General features: G+C 31.3%; 1 protein-coding gene across 5 annotated transcripts in view; it reads left to right on the top strand.

The window, feature by feature from the left end:
• The window catches only part of LOC145263611 (putative N-acetylgalactosaminyltransferase 9), a 272,142-nt gene that overhangs the window by 70,267 nt on the left and 177,875 nt on the right, over window positions 1–24,000 (top strand). For all 5 annotated transcript variants that reach the window (XM_080120454.1, XM_080120453.1, XM_080120451.1 and 2 more), the window contains exon 2: window positions 17,036–17,202. In XM_080120454.1, coding sequence (XP_079976580.1) covers window positions 17,036–17,202 — 167 coding nt within the window. The remainder of the gene's footprint in view (window positions 1–17,035; window positions 17,203–24,000) is intronic.

The following is a 24,000-nucleotide window of genomic DNA, read 5'->3' as shown; positions in this document are numbered from 1 at the left end:
TAAACTTATTTCTCTGACTGTGATGGCGTTTTTTTTTTAATTGTTTTTTATTTTATTTTTTTATCGATATACAATAAAACTGAGCAACTTAACAAAACTTATTTCTCTGACTGTGATGGCGTTTTTTTTTTAATTGTTTTTTATTTTTTTAAATTTTTTTATCGATATACAATAAAACTGAGCAACTTAACTAAACTTATTTCTCTGACTGTGATGGTGTTTTTTTTTTAATTGTTTTTTATTTTTATTTTATTTTTTTATCGATATACAATAAAACTGAGCAACTTAACTAAACTTATTTCTCTGACTGTGATGGCGTTTTTTTTTTAATTGTTTTTTATTTTTATTTTATTTTTTTATCGATATACAATAAAACTGAGCAACTTAACTAAACTTATTTCTCTGACTGTGATGGTGTTTTTTTTTTTAATTGTTTTTTATTTTTATTTTATTTTTTTATCGATATACAATAAAACTGAGCAACTTAACTAAACTTATTTCTCTGACTGTGATGGTGTTTTTTTTTTTAATTGTTTTTTATTTTATTTTTTTATCGATATACAATAAAACTGAGCAACTTAACTAAACTTATTTCTCTGACTGTGATGGCGTTTTTTTTTAATTGTTTTTTATTTTTTTAAATTTTTTATCGACAATAAAACTGTAGCAACTTAACTTACAACCGGAGTTTGATTATTGTATTCAATGAAAATTGTGCTAATTTTATGTAAATTGTCTGTATTTGCTTTTCATGAAGAAACAGTGTTAAGTTTAACTTGTTAGTAATAAAATTTAGGCTCCTTTTACTTGTTGGCGCGACAGATGTTTCGTCTCTTCTCCCAGGAAAAAGATCCGGTGTTAACCCTACCATTTTTAAATAATTTTTTGGTTTTCCTTTTTTCATTATGTTGGATATTTAATTCTATAATTAGCATAATATGTGTGTATATCTATATATATTTTTACCGGTTAAAGACCAAAATAAATTGGTTTTGCAGGTCTAAATCTCATATAATATATATATATATATATATATATATGTATATGATGAAAATAATGGAAATAGTATTCCGACAAAATATATATATATATATATATATATAACTACTTAATTTACTCACATAAAATTAATATACGAAAGTATAGATTTATGCATAAACTTTAAGTATTTACTTCAAAAGTGGCCAATACGTAAGTAGAGCTAGTTAGTAATTTATAAAATATGTATGGTGATTAAGCTACACTGAATATTCCGTGTTTCATCCACTCTAGGACTCTTCAGGCTTATGCGCATAAGAGTCCTAGAGTGGATGAAACGCGGAATATTCAGTGTAGCTTTATCACCATATACATTTTATAAATTACTATATATATATAAGAACAAGTAGTTAATAAAACATGTTAAAAAACACTTTGAAAAAGAGTTAAAACCATATTTAATTTTAAAAAGGAAGCACTAAATAAATGGATAGTCCTTAATCCGCAGAGTTTCGAAGAAATACTTTCCTTCTCATCAGAAGGTAACATTTAGCAAAATGTGGGATCGGATTTTGCTTGCAAAAGTATTTAATGAAAGTACAAGTGAGTCATAGATCTTACTTGATAACAAAATTATAAGCTCTATCTCCTATTTGGTTTTATCGAGCTTTTACATCTGGTTGAGATTACGTTATAAATATTAATTCTTTAATATTTATAATATACTTTAGTTTTGCCATCTTGGATCATTTTGGTAAACTTAAGTGTGAGTATATATATATATATATATATATATATATATATATAAGCTGTGTGTGTCTGGTCACGAATAGGCTCCTATATGGTTGACTATTTTAAAAAACTGATTACATATAATGATAGATGTATTGAGACACAGGAATGGGTATGTTTGATCTGGCAGAACGGTGGTTCATTAAAATTGTTGGGTCTGCGTACGCGCCTGGTTCACAAAGTACTGAAATAAAAATTTAAAAAAAAAACGTTTACAAGTGTTTTTGATATAGATGTACATAAAAATACTTTGATAAATGTTTTAACTTAAATAGGGATGGTATAATAAAATTGTGGGGTCTGCGTTCGCGCCTGGCCTCCATAGAATGGAAATAGGCACAAACTTTAATAAAGACTTTTCATATCTATCTGCGTAAGTATACTTTGATAATTATGTTTCAGTTTGAAGAAATATGGTATAATAAAAATATGGGGTGTTCGTTCGCACCTGACCTCCATAGAATGGAAAAATGTCACAAAGTTTAACAAGGTTTTTTAATATAGACCCACAGAATATTGTGATAAGTGTTTCAGTGTGAACAGGTATGGTATAATAAATTATGGTGTTTATCTATTTTATTTTTACTTTCATCATATTTTGCTTTGGTTTTGATACCCCCAAATTCAACCCAAATTTACAACCCTTCCTTATCATACTTTCATAAATCAGAGTCCATTTTCTGTAGGCTGTTTTTGAACCCAGTCAACGACTGGTACTTTTGCTAGTATATATATATAATTTTTTTTTCTTTTATACAAAGGAGTCGCCACTTATCAAGGCCTGGAAGCTACTCGAGGATGAGAGTTAATGAGTGTACGGTAGTAGAAATTTGGTAAATTGGATTACTTAAGGGGATGGCTCATCAAAAACTTGTTTATGTTGGACTTGAAGATGACTATATTGCAGTCTGTTGCTTTTCCCTGCTTTCCAACCGAGTTCCGCAGGCGTACATTTCTAAGAAAGAAACTTTGTTCATGGAATTTACATTTAGGCTTAGGGACAGATAAAGAGTGGGGGAAACTATTGGTAGACAGCTAGACGAGTGTTTTTTGTCAGGGGAGATCAGATTGGAGCTCAGACGATCACCTGCCATGAAAATAGCGAGAAAGCAGAAACGGGTTCACAACGTCTCTTCTGTGGGAAAGAGGTTGCAGGGAAGAGAAAAGGGCATTCTCCACTAGTGCAGGATAAGGTATTTCTTGCAGCTCCTGCCCCCATATATAATATATATATTTGCTTACTGTATTTTGGGGAAAGAGTTCCGACAAAGTGCTCGATTACAAAGAAAAACTTTTTCGATATAAGAGCTAAATATTTATTTATTAGTTTTACAGAAGTTCGGAAAAACATTGGTACCGTCGGTTTCAAGCCCAAACACAACGGGAAACCGTTAATGGTAACACGTAAATAATGTTCGGCTCTCGTCAGCCATCTTGTTTTCTCAAACAAGATGGCTGACGAGAGCCGAACATTATTTACGTGTTACCATTAACGGTTTCCCGTTGTGTTTGGGCTTGAAACCGACGGTACCAATGTTTTTCCGAACTTCTGTAAAACTAATAAATAAATAAATATGTGAAGTTTCAAGTCTGTAGATCAAAAATTGATGGACCGTTCCTCAGACAGACAGACAATGTCACTTTTATATATATATATTAGCAGGCCACTCGGCATCGCCCAGTCGTAAAACCCGCATAAATATATTTATTATAAACATGAGGCTCATATGCCAATTTTTAAATTTTGACCCCTTAGCAACCCTTTCTTCCAAATGAAAACTGATTAAAGTTTCCCACACGTCTGAATACCTGATATATCAAATGTCAAGACTGTAAATTCATTGAGTATATAGGTTAAGAAGTGTCCTCACATACATTTTCACTTATATAAAGGTATTGGCACACATCCTTGATACAATAACACTATAACACGGATATTTTACTTAATGATGAATATTAGACGGAAAATTGACAGAGTAGTTTGGTAGGGAAATGTACACACACAGACAATTTTATTATATATATATATATATATATATATATATATATATGACACTTGTTTCTTATCGTTGAGTACTTTCAGTTGAATTAAAGTCGGCCAATTTAGCTCTTATGCATAGATCATCGTATAACGATTAGATCACTGTGACTGACGTAAAGATCATTTAAAATTAAAATGTTTAAATTCAACGTTATTTCTCACGGTTAATGGTAGCCGATTAGATATGGTCCTTGCTAATCGAGCCAGAGATAGCTCGTGTTGCCGAGTTCGAATCTGTCGACTTGTGTTAATCGTGACACCCTGTACTGAAGATTCCCGAAAGGATTAAAAACTAGTGTCTGTAGGTATTATTATAGTAAAAAAAAATGATATATATAAAAATAAAGTGACCTTCTCTATGTTTGAAACTCGTCTGTCAATTTTTGGTCTACAGACTTGAAACTTTATATATAGGGAATTCAGCAGCTATTTTTACCAGCTAAAAAAAAACAAATTGAATTTGTTCCACAGGCCCAAATCCCCAATATATCAAGTTTGAAGTCTGCTGATCAAAAATTGACGGATGGGTTTTGTAGAGACGGTTCCTTACAAACACAGATAAGGTCAATTATATATATATATAAATTATAAAGTTCAAATGACCTTGTAATGAGTGATGTAACCCACTTTCCGGTTTACAACATCAGGTTGCGCATGTGTGCATAAATATTAACCCATAACAACATAAACAAATAAACACAAATCGCTTCTTTTGCAGATTTTGACCTGCGCACTGAAATATTAACGTTATTATTTCCAAATTATTATTTAACATGGGAAGAGTGGGGGTGTTTTGCAACTATTCTTTATTACAACTATACTTTCACTATTTTCTTACAACTAAACAAATTTAACTCGTTGACAAACATAAGAACAATTGTAGTAAAGCCAAGACTACTACTACTCTCTATCTGTCCCTTTTCCTCCCTTCCTTCCATTTTTTTTGTTTACATTTCTAGATACAAAACAGTTGTGTGAGAACGGTGAATTTGTTGACACATTTACTAATCTGTTTCAATATTAGTTTTATTTTATTTTATTTATTTAGGTTTTATTTTTTTTTGCTTCCGGTTTTATTAATCATTTTTTTTTAGATTTTAAGTTTCTATAACTTGGTTGAAGGATTCCAATATGGGGTTTGCTTTCTTATATTTCTCATCGGTAGATTCATGTGCGTTTTTGCTGCTAAATGACTTTCGCCAGCGTTCGATTCGTAGGGAAATTGTTTGATTTTCGATTTTTGAGCGATTATTCGGAAAAATAGGTAACTTTACACGAATAGGGAGGATTTTTTTTCATGTTTGAGTGATCCATCCGTGATTTTTCATTTTAATATACTTTCATAGAAATGTTTATGTCAAAAAAACCCTATTTTCTTTACATCACAAGCTCATACATGAATTCCATAGCTGATATAACATACTGACCCAACGGGTCACGGGTAGTCTAGTATATATATATATATATATATATATATATATATATATATAAAACGGTAAAGACTGTTCCACACACACACACACACATCTAATATATAAAAGGCAAAATGTGTATGTTTGTATGTCTGCCAAAAATTTCCGACAGACGCGTTAGAACGTGACCAAACTGGTATCGTTTTAAGCTCAATCCTCATTGATTTAAAAAAAATTGGCCCAAAACATTAATTCCTTCACCGTCAACTGTGCAGTTTTTTACAAGGAGGGGTCGGCTTTTGTGTTGCCATTTTTTGCAAGTCATCGTCTCCTTTCGATTTACTAGCTTTAATTTCGATGTTCATGACTTCCTGTTTTGCCATGGATGCATCGACAAAGACGTCAGATTTTTTTTTTTCCACCTTCGCATCAATAGGATCCTGTAGGGACTTAGTTACAGACAGATATATTATCCTTTTATCTTGGTTTTCAAAAGATTGTTGCTAAGAACTGCCGTACACTGCAGCAACCAATCAACTTACATAATTAATATAAGTGGGTCTCGTCTTGGGTAATTTCCATGTATTGACAGGTTTCTGAGACTGCTATTCACAAATGATCTGAAATACCAGTCATACATCAAATCTGTTTCCAAGATCGCTGGAAAAATGGTTGGATCAAACCGGCTTTGTAACCTAGTAGGTGACGCCATTTTCTCTTCCTACAACCTCTTTTTCTTACAGTAAAGACGTTGCGAGCCTGTTTCTGCTTTATCGTTTCTATTGTCCCTCGTTGCCAAACATTCGCAAAAACACTTGACTAGCTACAACCACTATTAATAATTCCCCCACTTTATTTGGGCCTAAATCTAAAAGCAAATTGAATGAAAAAAGTTTTTCTTTGATTCCCGCTTGAATACCACATAGTAATCCTCAACTCCAATGTAAACAAGTTCTTGTTGAGCCGTGTTTGAGCTTGCTTGCCTACTACCGTTTTTTTAATTCTTCTTACTACTACCCGGGCTGCATATTGTTGTTTTGACCCCCCCCCCCCCCCGGGTTCCTTACTGCACCTCGACACACCCGGGCAATGCCGGGTACCCCCGTTAGTGTGTATGTGTGTATATGTGTATGTGTGTATATATATATATATATATATATATATATATATATATATATATGTCAGGTCATGTCATATGCTACTGGTACCATGTAACCCAGTACTACCTGCCTCATGGTCGGGTCACTGGCGACTAAACTGGTTCCCCCACCAGACTTGTTTGCTGAGAAGGGCGGCTAGTCTCCCTGAAGGATTAAAAATAAGACCTTCCAAAGGGCGAATGAACTCTTTTTCTGGGTCAACGGCCAACTAGCACCGTGTATATTTGTGTGTGTGTATATGTGTATTGGGGTGGAGAGGGCTCCCGTAAGCCGTGGTGAAGGCAACCTTTCTAGGAGAAGCAAATCTCTGATTTAAAAAACCATAAAGCGGAAGACCAGTACCCGCATTAGGCTGGTCTGCAGTTTAACTTGTTGCTGGCTATCTTGCTCTTGCTTGTTGCTGGATCTCAACATTTTAAACCGAGAAAGAGACTTAGCTGTCGTACAAAGCTAAGACTCTTTAACATCATATTTGTATAGGTACTCCCTCAGGCATTTGGGCTCATGGATTTTAAATGTCTGAGGGAGTGGCACTCGTCTGACAAGACGTTGCAATCATCATATATATGTTAGTGTGTGTGTGTATATATATATTATTAATCTTTCAGCTTTGACTGATAGCAAAGCAGCTGTGTCTTCATTGATCTAAATTTGATTTGAAACAGCTGCTTTTGATTTAAAAAATGGCGACTATTCTATCCTTTTCAACTTTCATTTATTTATTTTTTTTTTTATTTATTTATTTTTTTTTTTAACTCTGATCTTAATTTTATTGCTTTCTTAAAAATTAAATTCTCTCCTTTATCTTTATCTTTATTTTTATCTTTATTTTTATCTTTCTCTTTATCTTTATCTTTATCTTTATCTTTATCTTTATCTTTATTTTTATCTTTATCTTTATCTTTATCTTTATTTTTATCTTTCTCTTTATCTTTATCTTTATCTTTATTTTTATCTTTCTCTTTATCTTTCTCTTTATCTTTATCTTTATCTTTATCTTTCTCTTTATCTTTCTCTTTATCTTTCTCTTTATCTTTCTCTTTATCTTTATCTTTATCTTTATTTTTATCTTTCTCTTTATCTTTATCTTTATCTTTATTTTTATCTTTATTTTTATCTTTATTTTTATCTTTCTCTTTATCTTTCTCTTTATCTTTATCTTTATCTTTATCTTTATTTTTATCTTTATCTTTATCTTTATCTTTATTTTTATCTTTCTCTTTATCTTTCTCTTTATCTTTCTCTTTATCTTTCTCTTTATCTTTCTCTTTATCTTTATCTTTATCTTTATTTTTATCTTTCTCTTTATCTTTATCTTTATCTTTCTCTTTATCTTTATTTTTATCTTTATTTTTATCTTTCTCTTTATCTTTCTCTTTATCTTTCTCTTTATCTTTCTCTTTATCTTTATTTTTATCTTTCTCTTTATCTTTATCTTTATCTTTCTCTTTATCTTTATTTTTATCTTTATTTTTATCTTTCTCTTTATCTTTCTCTTTATCTTTCTCTTTATCTTTCTCTTTATCTTTCTCTTTATCTTTCTCTTTATCTTTCTCTTTATCTTTCTCTTTATCTTTCTCTTTATCTTTATTTTTATCTTTATTTTTATCTTTCTCTTTATCTTTTTCTTTATCTTTCTCTTTATCTTTCTCTTTATCTTTCTCTTTCTCTTTCTCTTTATCTCTGTAAAGGAGGAACTTGTCGAAAAATGAATATCACCAGGAACAATGGAAAACCTAAAAATTCATAACAGAAATTGTGATGCTGAAAACCAATACAATAGTGTTTAATCCCATTTAATACAACAGATCACCTAAATAACAAAGATATAGTTTTTCTTGTACTGATATTTTTTATCTAATATATAAACGGCTATCTGTCTGTTTGTCTCCAGATTTTCAAACTCTGTCTCTCCTAAAAATCACAGAGCAGCCGGCCCTGTCGGTGGGGCATTAGAATACGCCGACTGCCCCCCTGCAGATGGGGGTCCTGGATATGACCTTAAACTATATCCAGTGGTGAGGCCTCAGCTTGTGGGCTTTGGGGAGTGTGGAGCCACCCTTTAATTACCATTGCTCCCAGGTCCACTCTGACCCGGAGTGGTAGTACCTTTTAAGGTCCCAACTATGGGTTAAATAGAAACTGACGTGAAAACAACAAATATATTCTATTAAAAAAATTTTCTTCAAAATCTTTGGATTCGGCATTGAATAACCCGAAAAGGGTTGATATGCCGTAAAACAAAAACAATCAATCATGTTAAGGGCCTCAAATGATTTAGATTTTTTTATGGACCATTTTAAAGGGTCAAAAATGGGTCAAAAATTTTTAAAATCATTAAATATTTTGTACATCTTATCTTAGTTTATTTTTAATTGGTTTATATGCATGTCATGTTGGTAGAGTGGTAACGTCACCAGCTTTGCATGATACAATTTTGGTTTCGAATCTAGCTGATAGCACCGAAATCCTTTTTTTTTTTTTTTAACTTTTGAAATGACAATTCTATTATGATATATACAAAATCTGGACAAATTAAAATATGAAATACTGTTGCCATATCTGGGCAGGAGCTGCTAAAAACAGCCTATCCTGCCTTGACAGAGTACAAAATAGACTTTGTGGCTTAGTGGGGGATGCCCTTTTCTCTACCCTGCAACCTCTCTCCCACAGAAGAGACGTTGCGAGCCTATCCTTGTTTTATCGTTATTTCCATGGCAGGTGCTCATCTGAACTCTAATCTCTGGTCCCCCCTCGCCAATCTTTCATGAAAAACACCCGTCTAGCTGAATCCACCGTGAAAAATTTCCCCCACTCTATATCTGTGCCTAAATCAAAATGCGGATTCCATGAACAAAGCTTCTTTCTTAGAACTGCACGCCTGTGGAACTCTGTTCCGTCTGCCTGCTTCCCTCCGGACTACAACTTGGATGTGTTCAAGTCCAATGTTAACAAATTCCTAATAAACCGCCCCCTTAATTAAACACTTCATTAAATCTCCACACTAACGTAATGTACTTGCAATAACCCTTATCCCTGAGTGGCTTCCGAGCCTTGATAAGTGGTGATCACTGTGTAAAAAAAAAAAAAAAAAATCATATTTAAGCATATTTTTTTTACTCTGGTAAGCCCCCTCTCCGCCGCTAGCGGACACACACATATATATATATATATACAAAGAATCTAAACTTCTAATAACAAAAAAAATTAAATCAGCCCAAAAAATCCCTTTCCCAATTAAACCCAAAACTAACTGTAATTGTAATAACAAACATCCTTGCCCACTCAATAATGATTGCCTTCATAAAGATGTTATATATTCTTGCACAATTACTGAGCTCCCACGCAATCCTCTCATAACAGACACTAATATTTTGTCTTCAAGTTATCCTTCTTCCCATCCTCCATCTGATATAGTTACTAATCCAATATACCACTCGAGCAGCCTCTCCATTTACAATCACACAACTAGCAATAATAATAATGATAATAATAGTATTAATGAGAATAATATTTCTTCTAACAGCCATCCTAACACTAACACTCATTATCCCCTCCAAAACAGTTGTCGTACGATCATTGTCCCACCCTTTGTTGAACACAATAAACAAAATTGAAACTATTTCCTTAATACAAATCAGCAAATTAATATTAATATCAGACCTCGAGCTTTTAATAAAGTACATACATATATCGGCGCTACTTCAACATTAATTAAGAAAAGAATATCGAACCACATTTCTTCCTTTAACAACCATAATTCTAATAATAACCAAGGAACTTCTCTAACCACTTTAATTAAAAAACTTAATTCTAATAAATACCTCCTTCTCAATAAAATGGACTATCATAAAAAAAGTTAAGTCTTATACTCCAGGCTCTAAGTCATGTCGCCTGTCCACAATCGAAGCTATAACTATAATTACTTCCCCTCAAAGTAACAATATAATAAATTCTAAAAACGAACTGATCTGTTTCTGTAAACATAAGTCCAAATGTAATTATGGTAATTTTGAAATTACTACTTTAACATTTCAGATATATAATTTTTCTTTAACATTATCGTTTTTTCTACATACTTTCTTAATACTTTAACTTAATAATCCTATATTTTAATTCTTTATTTCTTTGTTTGGCTGGTTTTTTTATCTGCAATTTCCGTTTTGGTGTTTAAATATTCCTATCTATCAAATATATAAATCTACCTACATTTTCATATCCTGTATATATTTACTTACATTTATTTATCTTTTACTATATGCATTTACTTACATACTTTATCCGGAATTTGCAGATACCGACCATCCTCTCCCCTTAATTTTTTTTTTTTCTTTTAGTGTCTTTTAATAACTTCTGCTGATATTTTCTTAAGTAATGACCTGTACTTTTCAGTTGCCCTCTTTTTTGCCCTATATTTTTGGCGCCTTTTAACATTGTCTTGTCTGGGTCGTTTTGACATTTGCTTTTCTATTTTATATTTAATTCTGTCATCATTCAATCTTTTTTTTCTCTTCTTCATCCATTTTTCTTAATTACACCTTGTCTCGGCAGCCAAGATAACGCATATCTTATTTTTCTTTTAATAATATTATTTGAATTCTTTCCCCTTTTCCTTGTACTTATTTGTGAATTATTCCACGGATTTCGGCCTTTTGGATTATTTTAGACCATCTTCCAATTACGCGATTTCCTTGGATTTTATTTGTGCGAATGGAAATTTAACTAACTTACTTTACCTTTTACCAGACTATCCATTCACGTGTAATCACCTTTTGTCTTCACCATATTCCTTCTGCTTCACTTTTTATTATCAAGTAAGATCTTTGACTTACTTGCTGTTTCATCAAATACTTTTGTATGCAAAATCCGATCCCGCATTTTGCTAATTCCTACTGTCTGATGAGAAGGAAAGTATTTCTTCGAAACTCCGCGGATTAAGGACTATCCACTTATTTAGTGTTTCCTTTTCAAATTAAATGTTTTCAACTCTTTTTCAACATGTTTTATTAACTATTTGCTATTATAAGTTTCGTGGTTAAATTTTAAATTCTGAAAAAGAACAACACACACACTATATATATATATATATATATATATATATATAATGTTGTTTTTTTCAGAATTTAAAATTTAACCACGAAACTTATATATTGCTCTATTCTTAAATATTGAGCTTTTCCTTTTTGGCTAGGATCTCCTTGAAATTATTACTTCAAGTAATATCTATCAGGATTTTTCATCCCAATTCTATGAGTGTTTTATCTCGCTTGTGTGTGTGTATATATATATATATATATATATATATATATAAGATATGTGTGTGTGTGTGTGTGCTTCATATTTTTTTTTTTTTTTAGTAAATGTTACTTGTCTCCCTTGGATAATACTTCTCTAAAACAGAAGCGCCTTTTGAGTTTTCATGAAATTTTTTTCTACTCTTAATTGCCATTTTTTTCCTTAAAATTAATTTGCCTTTGGATCTTTTCAATATTTTTCTTTTCAATTTTTTTTTTTTCAATGTTTTTGCTGCACTCCAGAGTCTACAAATAGATTAATTTATATATCTATAAAAGTGAGTGTAGGTTAGGACACTTCTCAACCTATATATTCACCGATTTTTTATCTACAGACTTTAAATTTGGTATTGAGACATGTGGAAACTTTTTAACCAGTTTTCATCCGAAAAAAGGGCTAAGTTGTCAAAAGTGAAAAATTCGTCTTTAGAAGTTTTATCTGTCAACTGTTTTACGACTGCACATTATGTTAAGAATAAGTAAGTTTGAAAATACTTTTTAAAAAAACGTGTCAAGCTGGCCTAATGGTTATAATACTTGACTCACTGTCTTTAGGTTTCGGTTTCGATCTCAGCTAGAGTATTTTTTTTTAATTTTTTTTTTTATAAGAATTGTTTCGAAAAAACATGCACATGTCTCGATTTCATTTTATTTTATTTATTTATTTATTTTTACACGGTGGTCACCACTTATCAAGGCCCGGAAGCCACTTAGGGATAAGGGTTATTGCAAGTACAGTACGTTAGTGTGGAGATTTAATGAAGTGTTTACTTAAGAGGGCGGTTCATTAGGAATTTGTTAACGTTGGACTTGAAGACATCCAATTTTTATTTATTTATTTTTTTTTTTTAAGGAATTTAAAGTTACGTTTAATAACCGGCAACGCTGGGTACATCTTCTCGTCTGTTATATAAAGAGCAGTCATCTATGTGTTTATATGTTTGTATGCCCAACTAAAACTTAAAATATACACAACATGCCCCTACAAAGTTGGTTATTTTTTTATCAATGTAACCCCAGAAAATATATCTGAAATTTAGAAAAAAGATTAATTCTTTTGGGGGTCAAATGACCATTTGTGTCATTTAATGTTATCAAGAATTATACACGAGTTTTAATGTAATCATGTATTACAAAACAGAATAATCTGCAATTTTTATTTTTTTTCCTTTTTTGAATTGAAAGGTGCAAACTCCATATTTAATCTCTCCTTTCTTAACAAAGAAAGGAAGATGGGAGGAACTTCATAACTAGTGCTCTGGAGGTAGTCTTAGTTTTATTTATTTATTTTTTATTTTATTTTTTTTTCACTCTTCGCATAAAGAAAAGGGCAGAAAACTTAACGCTATTTAAAATTTTCCGTTAAGATTTTTCATCGTCCCAGGCAACATGGGCGTAGCCCTGTTAGTATCGTATGAACATCAGATATTCAAAGAAACATTCATTTGAAAAACATTTGATCGATAGACAATTGTATCTGTCCGTTTTGTCATGAGAAAACATGGTATAATGCAGAAGCGACTATCCCCCTCCCTTCTTCTCCATTTGAAAAACATATATTTTACTGACATACAAAACTGTCACAAATATTCATATTAGTGATTTCAAAAATGGCGATTACTGTTTTTTTTTTTTTTTTCTATCTTTCATGAAAACGAGTTGCTTTTACACATGCACTTGCTAATTTGCATATACGTTAATACGTTTGCTGCTGCTAATATTTTCACTAGTCAGTTATTCTACAGCTGCTGATTTTCTCGTTTGCCAACGTTCTGCTACAACAATATATGTAAAGGAGGGAAGTCATTCTTTTAATGAAACAAAAGTCTTCTACCTCTGTCTATCCGCACCATGAATTGGTTTCAAGTATTTTAATATTGTCATCCATATATTTTATGGTTCACACATTTACAAAATGTGTGCTGTGGTATATACACGCTGATGATGGCCTTAGTTTTTGGTAGTCAAATAGCTTGTTAAATCAACAAAGTTTTATTGACATTACAGTGATAATACAGCAAGAGTTTGGGTCAGTATGGAGGGAGGTGTGTGGCAACAACTTCAGAAATGACTTGGCTCTTCTCTCTTTTCTGTCTATTTGTTTTGATGTGGATTTTGAAACACTCTGAATAGGAACAAAAATATAAATTGTCTTCTGTCATGAAGGATTTCTCAGAAAAGGTAAAGTGTAATATCAAAACAGATACTACACCTTGTTCCTAACCAAAAGCTTGAATCAACAGTTTTATTTACATTACAGTAATAATATGACAAGTGGGAGAGTTCAGGTCAGTGTGTGCTTGTTGGTGCCTTGATGGCGAAAGTGTCAGTCTCTCTTTCTCTCGCTCTGACTGATTGTCTTTATTTATGACTTAGATTGACATCACCCACATTCCTTGATTGGAATCTGATTGTTTGCTTATTTTGACATTTTATTGTTCTGCACTTTTTGCAATTCCAATCCAGTTAAAATATATTATCTCATTGTTTCATGACCCCGACGCTTCGGCTGGAATGTACGGTTGATGTCCTCATTCAGCAATTCAATTTATATCTGGTTTTGCCCGGATCTGATGTTTTCTGGCATTGTCCATCACCTGTGCAACACAACTAGAGCTCTTAAATTAATGTCATATGAACTTCAATTATTTATAAAGAAAAAAAAAACATTCAACATGTCTTTGAAAAACATTTAATTGATTTTGGAGTTCGTTTTAAACTTGTCTTTCACTTTAAATAGACCCACAAGCCCATATCATGGTCCCACCACTGCCTTCTGGACAATTGTCTTATATATATGGCAAGAAGAAGAAAAAGAAAGAAAACAACATACTGAGGATGGAGTGTAGCTCTGAAATATATTTAAATTATAAATTTCAAACATGTAAAATATATTTTAACCACCGTCAATAATTTTCCCCACTCCCTATCTGTGCCTAAATCAAAACGTAGATTCCATGAACAAAGCTTCTTTCTTAGAACTGCACGCCTGTGGAATTCTGTTCCGCTTGTCTGTTTCCCTCCCGACTTCAATCTGGATGTCTTCAAGTCCAACACAAACAAATTCCTGATGACCCGCCCCCCCCTAAGTAATGACACCTTCCCAATTCTCCAATACTATTGCTACACTATCCCTTTGATTACTGTACACACAATAACCCTTATCCCTGAGTGGCCATTGGGCCTTGATAAGTGGTGAACTCCATGTAAAAAAAAAAAAAAAAAAATTTATTTTCCTCATATTGATGCGGATTTTACTTTATTCAAATTAAATCAACGTTTCTATATGGAACTCTCGCCTTTTGACGTTCTTCTTGCGTTGCCTACGCACTGTTCCAACATTTCCAAATACAACCGCCGAGATACTTCTTTCACCAACTTTATAACATCGCAAGAAAGAAGAAAAGATAAAAAAAAAAAAAAAAGAATGAAAACATACTGAGGATGGAGTATAGCTCCGAAATGTATATGTATGTAATGGTAGGCCACGTGTATCGGATGACAGACTTGCGCATACCAAAACAACTGCTTTATGGTGAACTCCGGTGCGGAATGAGAAGAGTTGGTGGACAGCGCAAACGGTTCAAAGACATTCTGATGTCTTATATGAAAGACTTCAACATTGACGTGAACACATGGGAAAGCAGTGCTTCCGACAGGCCAACCTGGCGCCGCTTGGTACACGAGGGCTCTCTGCTCGCGGAGGCAAGACGAACTGAATCTGCAAAAGAGAAGCGCGCTGCGCGAAAAGCCAGAGATGCTGAAGTGGCCGTCTTCAACCACTGGTGTCCAACATGTGGCAGGGGCTTCCGCGCCCGGATTGGTCTGATCAGCCACCTGCGGACACACAACTAGTTGTCTATGGTCATAATCGACTCCGATTGACGAACACACACACGTTATAAACTTCAAACAAGCAAAATATTTGTTTATTTTTCTAATATTACGTTGTGATTTGGCTTTCAAGCGCACTGTATGCATATTTTATTCTATATAAATGTGTGTATGCATATATATATATATATATATGTGTGTGTGTGTGTCAGGTCATGTCATATGCTACTGGTACCATGTAACCCAGTACTACCTGCCTCATGGTCGGGTCACCGGCGACTAAACTGGTTCCCCCACCAAACTTGTTTGGTGAGGAGGGTGGCTAGTCTCCCTGAAGGATTAAAAACAAGAGCTTCCAAAGGGCGAATGAACCCTTTTTCAGGGTCAACAGCCAACTAGCACCGTGTGTGTTTGTGTGTGTGTGTTGGGGTGAAGAGGGCTCCTGTAAGCCGTGGTGAAGGCAACCTTTCTAGGAGAAGCAAATCTCTGATTTAAAAAACCATAAAGTGGGAGACCAGTACCCGCATTAAGCTGGTCTGCTGTTTAATTTGTTGCTGGCTATCTTGCTCTTGCTTGTTGCTGGATCTCAACATTTTGAACCGAGAGAGAGACTTAGCTGTCGTACAAAACTAAGACTCTGTAACATCATCTTTGTATAGATACTCCCTCAGGCATTTGTCTATAAAAATGGTCCTGTGGTGAGAGAAGTCATTTTTGGGCTCATGGAATTTAAGTGTCTGAGGGAGTGGCACTCGTTTGACAAGACGTTGCAATCATATATATATATATATATATATATATATATATATATATATATATATATATATGCGTGTTTAAAAATATATAAAAAAGAAAATAGCAGGCTGCCCGGCATTACCCTGTCGTAAAATACATTTAAATATATTTTGATTAATGCAGATTTCATATTAATAATTATATTATTTTGGACCCAATATATAGTAATGATTTAAACTTTATAAAAAATGACTCGTTTGCCACCACTGAGAATCGAAATCAAAACGTTTAGCTTATGATTTACTTCTTCCTTTGATGTTTTACTTTTGATGAAGACATGTTTACTGCAAAGCTAAACATTAAAACAGAACTAGAATTATTAAAAAAAAAAAAAAAAAAAAAAAATTCAATGTGTCTTTGAAGACGACTTGATTGATAGATGATTGTTCCAATTTACTATGCCTCCCCACGGAACAGAGTTAGACACCAGGGTCGTTTTTTAATGTGGAGAAAAGGAACAAAAATAGAAATTTTCTCAGTCGTGAAGGATTTCTCCTCCACTGGCAGAGAACAAGAAATTGAAGTGTAGCATCTGAAGAACAGATACTACACTTTTATAGATGATTGTTCCTGGCCATTTCAAGAACATATGACTCTTAAAGGTTAGAATTAGAAAAGAAGTCATATCCCCATTTTTGTTAATGGGGGGGGGGGGTCGTTTCATTGTTATACATCAAACCTGCTTATTACAAATTTCTAAAACACATTCTCATTTTTCTTTTCTTCTAGGTGTAAAGATATAAAGTATCCGAAAGAACTCCCCAAGGCGTCGGTTGTTATAATTTATTTCAACGAAGCCTTTTCTCCGTTAATACGAACGGTTCACAGCGTTATAAATCGGTCGCCGCCTGAATATCTCAAAGAAGTCATCTTGCTTGATGATTGCAGTACGAGACGTAAGATTTTTGCATCTTTTTTTATCTGTTGGAATTGAGAATCTGGAAAATCAGAACTTTTGGGGGTATTGGAATCGATAATAAAATATATATATATATATATATATATATATATATATATATATATATATATATATATATATATAAATATATTAATAATATATATATATATATATAAATATATTAATAATATATATATATATATATAAATATATTAATAATATATATATATATATATAAATATATTAATAATATATATATATATATATAAATATATTAATAATATATATATATATATATAAATATATTAATAATATATATATATATATATAAATATATTAATAATATATATATATATATATAAATATATTAATAATATATATATATATATATAAATATATTAATAATATATATATATATATATATATAAATATATTAATAATATATATATATATATATATATAAATATATTAATAATATATATATATATATATATATATATATATATATAAATATATTAATAATATATATATATATATATATATAAATATATTAATAATATATATATATATATATATATAAATATATTAATAATATATATATATATATATAAATATATTAATAATATATATATATATATATAAATATATTAATAATATATATATATATATATATATAAATATATTAATAATATATATATATATATATAAATATATTAATAATATATATATATATATATAAATATATTAATAATATATATATATATATATATATAAATATATTAATAATATATATATATATATATATAAATATATTAATAATATATATATATATATATATAAATATATTAATAATATATATATATATATATAAATATATTAATAATATATATATATATATATATATAAATATATTAATAATATATATATATATATATATAAATATATTAATAATATATATATATATATATATAAATATATTAATAATATATATATATATATATATAAATATATTAATAATATATATATATATATATATAAATATATTAATAATATATATATATATAAATATATTAATAATATATATATATATAAATATATTAATAATATATATATATATAAATATATTAATAATATATATATATATATATAAATATATTAATAATATATATATATATATAAATATATTAATAATATATATATATATATAAATATATTAATAAAATATATATATATATAAATATATTAATAAAATATATATATATATATAAATATATTAATAAAATATATATATATATATAAATATATTAATAAAATATATATATATATATAAATATATTAATAAAATATATATATATATATATATATATTAATAAAATATATATATATATATAAATATATTAATAAAATATATATATATATATAAATATATTAATAAAATATATGAGACGCAACACCCGACCCTTCTCTAACAATTGTTTTCTAAAACTACCCTTCCTCAGTGACAAAATCTCATCTTCAATCCGAAAAGCCATCCGCAGCGAGGGGCTCAACATTCAACTCATCCACACTAGATCTACTTTAAGACAACAGCTCAACCGAAAACATCCATCGCATACACCTTCCCCTTGTTCACTCTCTAATTGCCCAATATCACACACAGGTTTATGCTTTAAGAACCACGTTGTTTACGACCTACAATGCGCTAAATGCAGTGCATCTTACATCGGAAGCACTACCAGATTGCTTCATCACCGCATTAAAGAGCACTTAACACTACTGCTTCGTCGTTCTATAAACATATTCGCACTTGCATTAATTCAGAACCAGATTTTCACATCAACATTCTTGCTTCTTCAAGAAACGTAGGTCAACTTCGTATCCTCGAATCTTTAATTATTTCAAAAAATACTCCCACACTAAACAATAGACTGGAATTGAGCTCCGCTTTTATAATATAAGTTTAAAACATAAGAAAACAATAATTTAAAAAAAAAAAAAAACCTTGCTTTAATAGTCATCTCCCTTGATTCACAAACGCAACAAGTATTTCAAACATCAACTGATTTATTTTAACGTTCTCCTAACGTCATTTTTTGTTCTATATTTCGCGGTATCACGTGGCAAACTCGGCGGCTACTTTTCCAATTTTGAACACTCTTCCGCTGTCTTCTCTTGAAAATGGACTAATAAGTCTGAAATATATTGAGATTTATATCACCATTGAATACAACAGAAAAAAAAAATTACTGTTGTTTAGAGTTAAAATTTGTGTGAAAAAGAAAAAACAAACAACAAAAAAAAGAACTTTATTTCTTTTGTTTGCATTTAATTTTACTCTATATAAAAAAAAAAATCTCGCATTGTTCTTGGCTTTTAATTTTACCTTATATTTTTTTTTTATTTTTATTTTTTTTTTTTGTGACTTCAATTCCTAAACCTTACTTTACTCCAATAGTTTCTTCCCCAGAACTGCGTCTTTGAAACTCCCTTCCAGGATTCTGCTTTCCCAACTGCACTGATGTGCAGAAGTTCAAGTGTAATGTTAACAAACATCTTTCTACTCATCTCCCTTCATAATGACCCCGCTAATTAAGTCCCTGATAGTAGCCCCCTGCTTCAAAGTGGCACTGTGCCTTGTTTGGGGTGAAAATTGAATTAAAAATTTTTTTTAAAAACCCTGTCCATTTTAGGGTTGTCTAACGTTATAATTTAGCATAATGTCTGCACAAAATCAAAGCTTGATGACCAATGTTTTTTAAAAAGATGAGTGGTCTCAGCAATGACAACAAGTGCAGCTTTAGCAGTATCAGAATTTTTGTAGGAATTTTTGACACCCCTAACACGAAACTGCGAATACAATATAAAAATCTCGTAATTTCTCTGTTAAAAGTGGGTTATTTATTTTCTTTATGGATTATACTTCCAAAATAAACTATTACAGTTGTTTTAAAAGTAATAAAAATATTTTTATTTTTTTTTTAAAACAGTAATGAATTTTCCGAACTCAATATTTTTCAATTTTTAAACTCAATATTTTTAAATTTTTAAATTTTAAAAATCTATCAAAATTTTTCTATTGATTCTATTTTTACGATATTTTCAGGGTCAATGTGAAATTTTATGTTCTTTCCAATAAACCGAATATAATATTTTAGACAAACGTTTTTTTTAAATTCACGCCCCCCCATTTTCACGCCCCCCCATTTTCACGCCCCCCCCCCATTTTGAAATGTCTATTAAAAAGTAAATAATTAATTTATGTTTAATAGGTTTATATATCACAAATTGAAGAGAAAAGGTCAATAAATAATATATTCAAATTTAAAACAAAAAAAAAAAATCAGTTTTTTAGAAATTTACCTGTAAAGTCCGAAGTTTAAAACCTTATTTTATAAGAACACATTTTTTCTTTTTGTCTTTTTTTTTTTTTTTTTAATGAAACCTTGGTCCTTGCTCCTTTAATTGAAAAAAAAATTAGGGCTTGAATTACATTTTTCGAGGAGTTATAAGCTTAGAAAGATAGGGGGTCGAATAATTTACGCCTCTCATTTTGAAATGTCTATTAAAAAGTAAATAATTAATTTATGTTTAATAGGTTTATATATCACAAATTGAAGAGAAAAGGTCAATAAATAATATATTCAAATTTAAAACAAAAAAAAAAATCAGTTTTTTAGAAATTTACCTGTAAAGCCCGAAGTTTAAAACCTTTTTAAAAAAAAAAAACACATTGTTTTTTTTTTTTTTAAAATAAAACCTTGGTCCTTACTCCTTTAATTGAAAAAAAAAATTAGGGCTTGAATTACATTTTTCGAGGAGTTATAAGCTTGGAAAGATGGGGTGGAATTATTCACTATTTTCACGAAATTTCTGACACTGCTATAAGCTGCACCTACCACACAGAAGTGTGAGTCAATAAATCTTTAACAAAAATTTAGCGTTCCGAAACAGAATAGTGGTGAGCCATTAGGCTACCTTATGTTGAGCAGACTCTATCTAGATAATCTGGGTGTTGGTGGTACCCTGTCCTTATGGGATTGAGAAAGCCAAATAGAACCAGTCTGATGAAATCAGAAATAGTAGCGAAAACATCTCCACTCTTAACCCAATTAGAGGTATACAAAATATATATGAAATATGTTTTGTTAGTATAAAAATAATTTTGCATCCGAAAATGTAAATTGAATTGACATGTTTTTTTTTTTTTTTTTTTTTTTTTTTTTTTTTTAATTTTATATGTCCGGACAATGTATAAATTTCGGCCTAAGATCATAGTGTAGTATCTGTTCTGATGCTACATTCAAGTGAATTTGTCCTTAGTCAACCGAGGGGAAACCTTTCTATACTAAAAGAATTTTTTAATTTTTGCTTACATCTAGAGTGCCACTTTTTGGGGAGCTGGTTCTCCTCCCACATTAAAAACGACCTTGTGTCGCATTGTTTTTGTGGGGAAGCAAATAAATAGAAATACATGGATTCTCGTATTTATTTTTTTACTGTCAGATATTTTCCTGCAATGGATTACTTATTTAATTACTTTGCTCATTAAATTTGTTTTTACATTACGTCACCATCCATCCCCTGTCCCTCACATCTCTTAATGATGAGAAGCATTAGGCTTCGAAATACCTAGGTATAAAGAGCATATGACACCTTCAATTGATGTTTTTTCTTTTCCTTATTACAGCACATTGAATCTGTTTTTACCCCACTATACATCCTTCTCACTTTGTGTCTTTTCTCTATACCATCACTATCTCTCCCCCTATTCTTCATATCCCTTATTGCTCCTCTGACAAAACGTGGGTGGATCTGTAAATTCACCCTTGTCCGTTCATCCATTTGTCTGCTCGCACTTTTCTCAATAACTACGCCTTGAAATTTTTTGCACAAACATTAAACATGATATGAGTGAAAAAAGTAACAACGGATTTTCTGGGAAAACTCCGGTTACCCCCCCCCTAGGAGTGCCTTTCGGGTTAAAATGGCTAAAATTGATACTTTTGTGCTTATTATAAAAAAATTGATGCCTTGAATTTTTATAAAACTTCTTGAAAAAGTTGTAACTAACTGATTTCTATATAATTTTGTTTTTCTATACTTTGCCATAACTCTTCAGTGTGTCCCAGGGGTTCTTTTAGGGCTAATAAAAACACTCCATTTTTGGGACTATTTTACCATACTTGTCCAAAATTTTCTGTGTATGTCTATTTAGCAGTTTTACATGGTGCTGAACTCAAATTTTAATATGTTAAGGTTTTGGGGACTTTTGGGTCTAAATAGGGGGGGGGGGGCCAAATGATGGACTTGGTCATTTCTGTTTTTGCATGGTGCAGAACTCAAATTTACATATGTTAAGGCCTAAAACTGCACCGTTTGTTCATTTTCACTAGGATTTGACGTCCTCTGGGGACTTTTGGGGTTAAATGGGGGGGGGGACAATGCTAAACTTTGTCATTTTTTTATACTTCGTTCACTGTGCAATCATGAGGGACCCTGCATGCTTCACTTGTTCTTTATAATTCCAACTTTCTCTCACGTTCCCAGTGCAGCTTAAATTTACCTGCATTAGTTTAACCCTCTCCAGATACCCTGCATACCTCTTATTCATCACTCTCTTATATACCTTAATATCACCTCCAATTATACCTTTAACTAGATGTCATATTAAACTATTTTGATGAGAAGCATTAGGCTTCGAAATATCTAGGTATAAAGATCATATAACACCTCTCCCAATTGATATTTTTTCCTTATTACATTGACAAATTATGTCTTGTCTCTAATGCTAAATAGAAACGTTCAGAAATCAAATCAAGTATCATGCTTCAATTGTGCTTTAAACAGAAACATTCATTCAAATGCGCCCCTGTCATATCAAAGAACCTACAGTTGACTTTATATTGTTTGGACTTTACTGCTTATGTATTGATAATGGCTTGAATTTAGATTTAAAATAAAAAAAAAAAATCATGGAACAATTGTGCTTTGAATAGAAACATTCATTTCGAATGCGCCCCTGTCATATCAAAGAACTACTGTTGATTTTATATGTCGGGCCTTTCGGCTTGTGTGGTAATAAAACTTATCAAATGCATTTGTGATGTTAGACTGGTGTAAGGTGTTAACGTTGCTCAAAATCGCCTCTTCCTGCTTTCATCGGATTTATTTGATTATCGATGCTTATCGAAGACATTCTGATACCCACACCAACACACACACACACACAAACACACACACAAACACAAACACACACACAACACACACCACACACACACTTCTCTTCCTCTCTCTCTCTCTTGGACTCTTCCTCTCTCTTTCTCTTCCTCTCTCTTTCTCTTCCTCTCTCTTTCTCTCTCCTCTATCTCTTCTCTTCCTCTATCTTTCTCTTCCTCTCTCTTTCTCTTCCTCTCTCTTTCTCTATCCTCTCTCTTTCTCTTCTCTCTCTCTTTCTCTTCCTCTCTCTTTCTCTTCCTCTCTCTTTCTCTTCCTCTCTCTTTCTCTTCCTCTCTCTTTCTCTATCTCTCTCTCTATCTCTATCTCTCTCTCTTTCTCTTCCTCTCTCTTTCTCTTCCTCTCTCTTTCTCTTCCTCTCTCTTTCTCTATCTCTCTCTCTTTCTCTTCCCTCTCTCTCTCTCTCTCTCTCTTTCTCCTCTTTCTCTCTCTCTCTCTTTCTCTCTCTCTCTCTTTCTCTCTTTCTCTCTTTCTCTCTCTCTCTCTTTCTCTCTCTCTCTCTCTCTTTCTCTCTCTTTCTCTTTTTCTCTCTCCTTCTCTTTTTCTCTCTCCTTCTCTTTCT

This window comes from Euprymna scolopes, chromosome 39, assembly GCF_053919585.1.
Source record: "Euprymna scolopes isolate OS-2025 chromosome 39, ASM5391958v1, whole genome shotgun sequence".
Taxonomy (NCBI): Eukaryota; Metazoa; Mollusca; class Cephalopoda; order Sepiida; family Sepiolidae; genus Euprymna; species Euprymna scolopes.
This window is presented reverse-complemented; position numbering and strand designations above follow the sequence as displayed.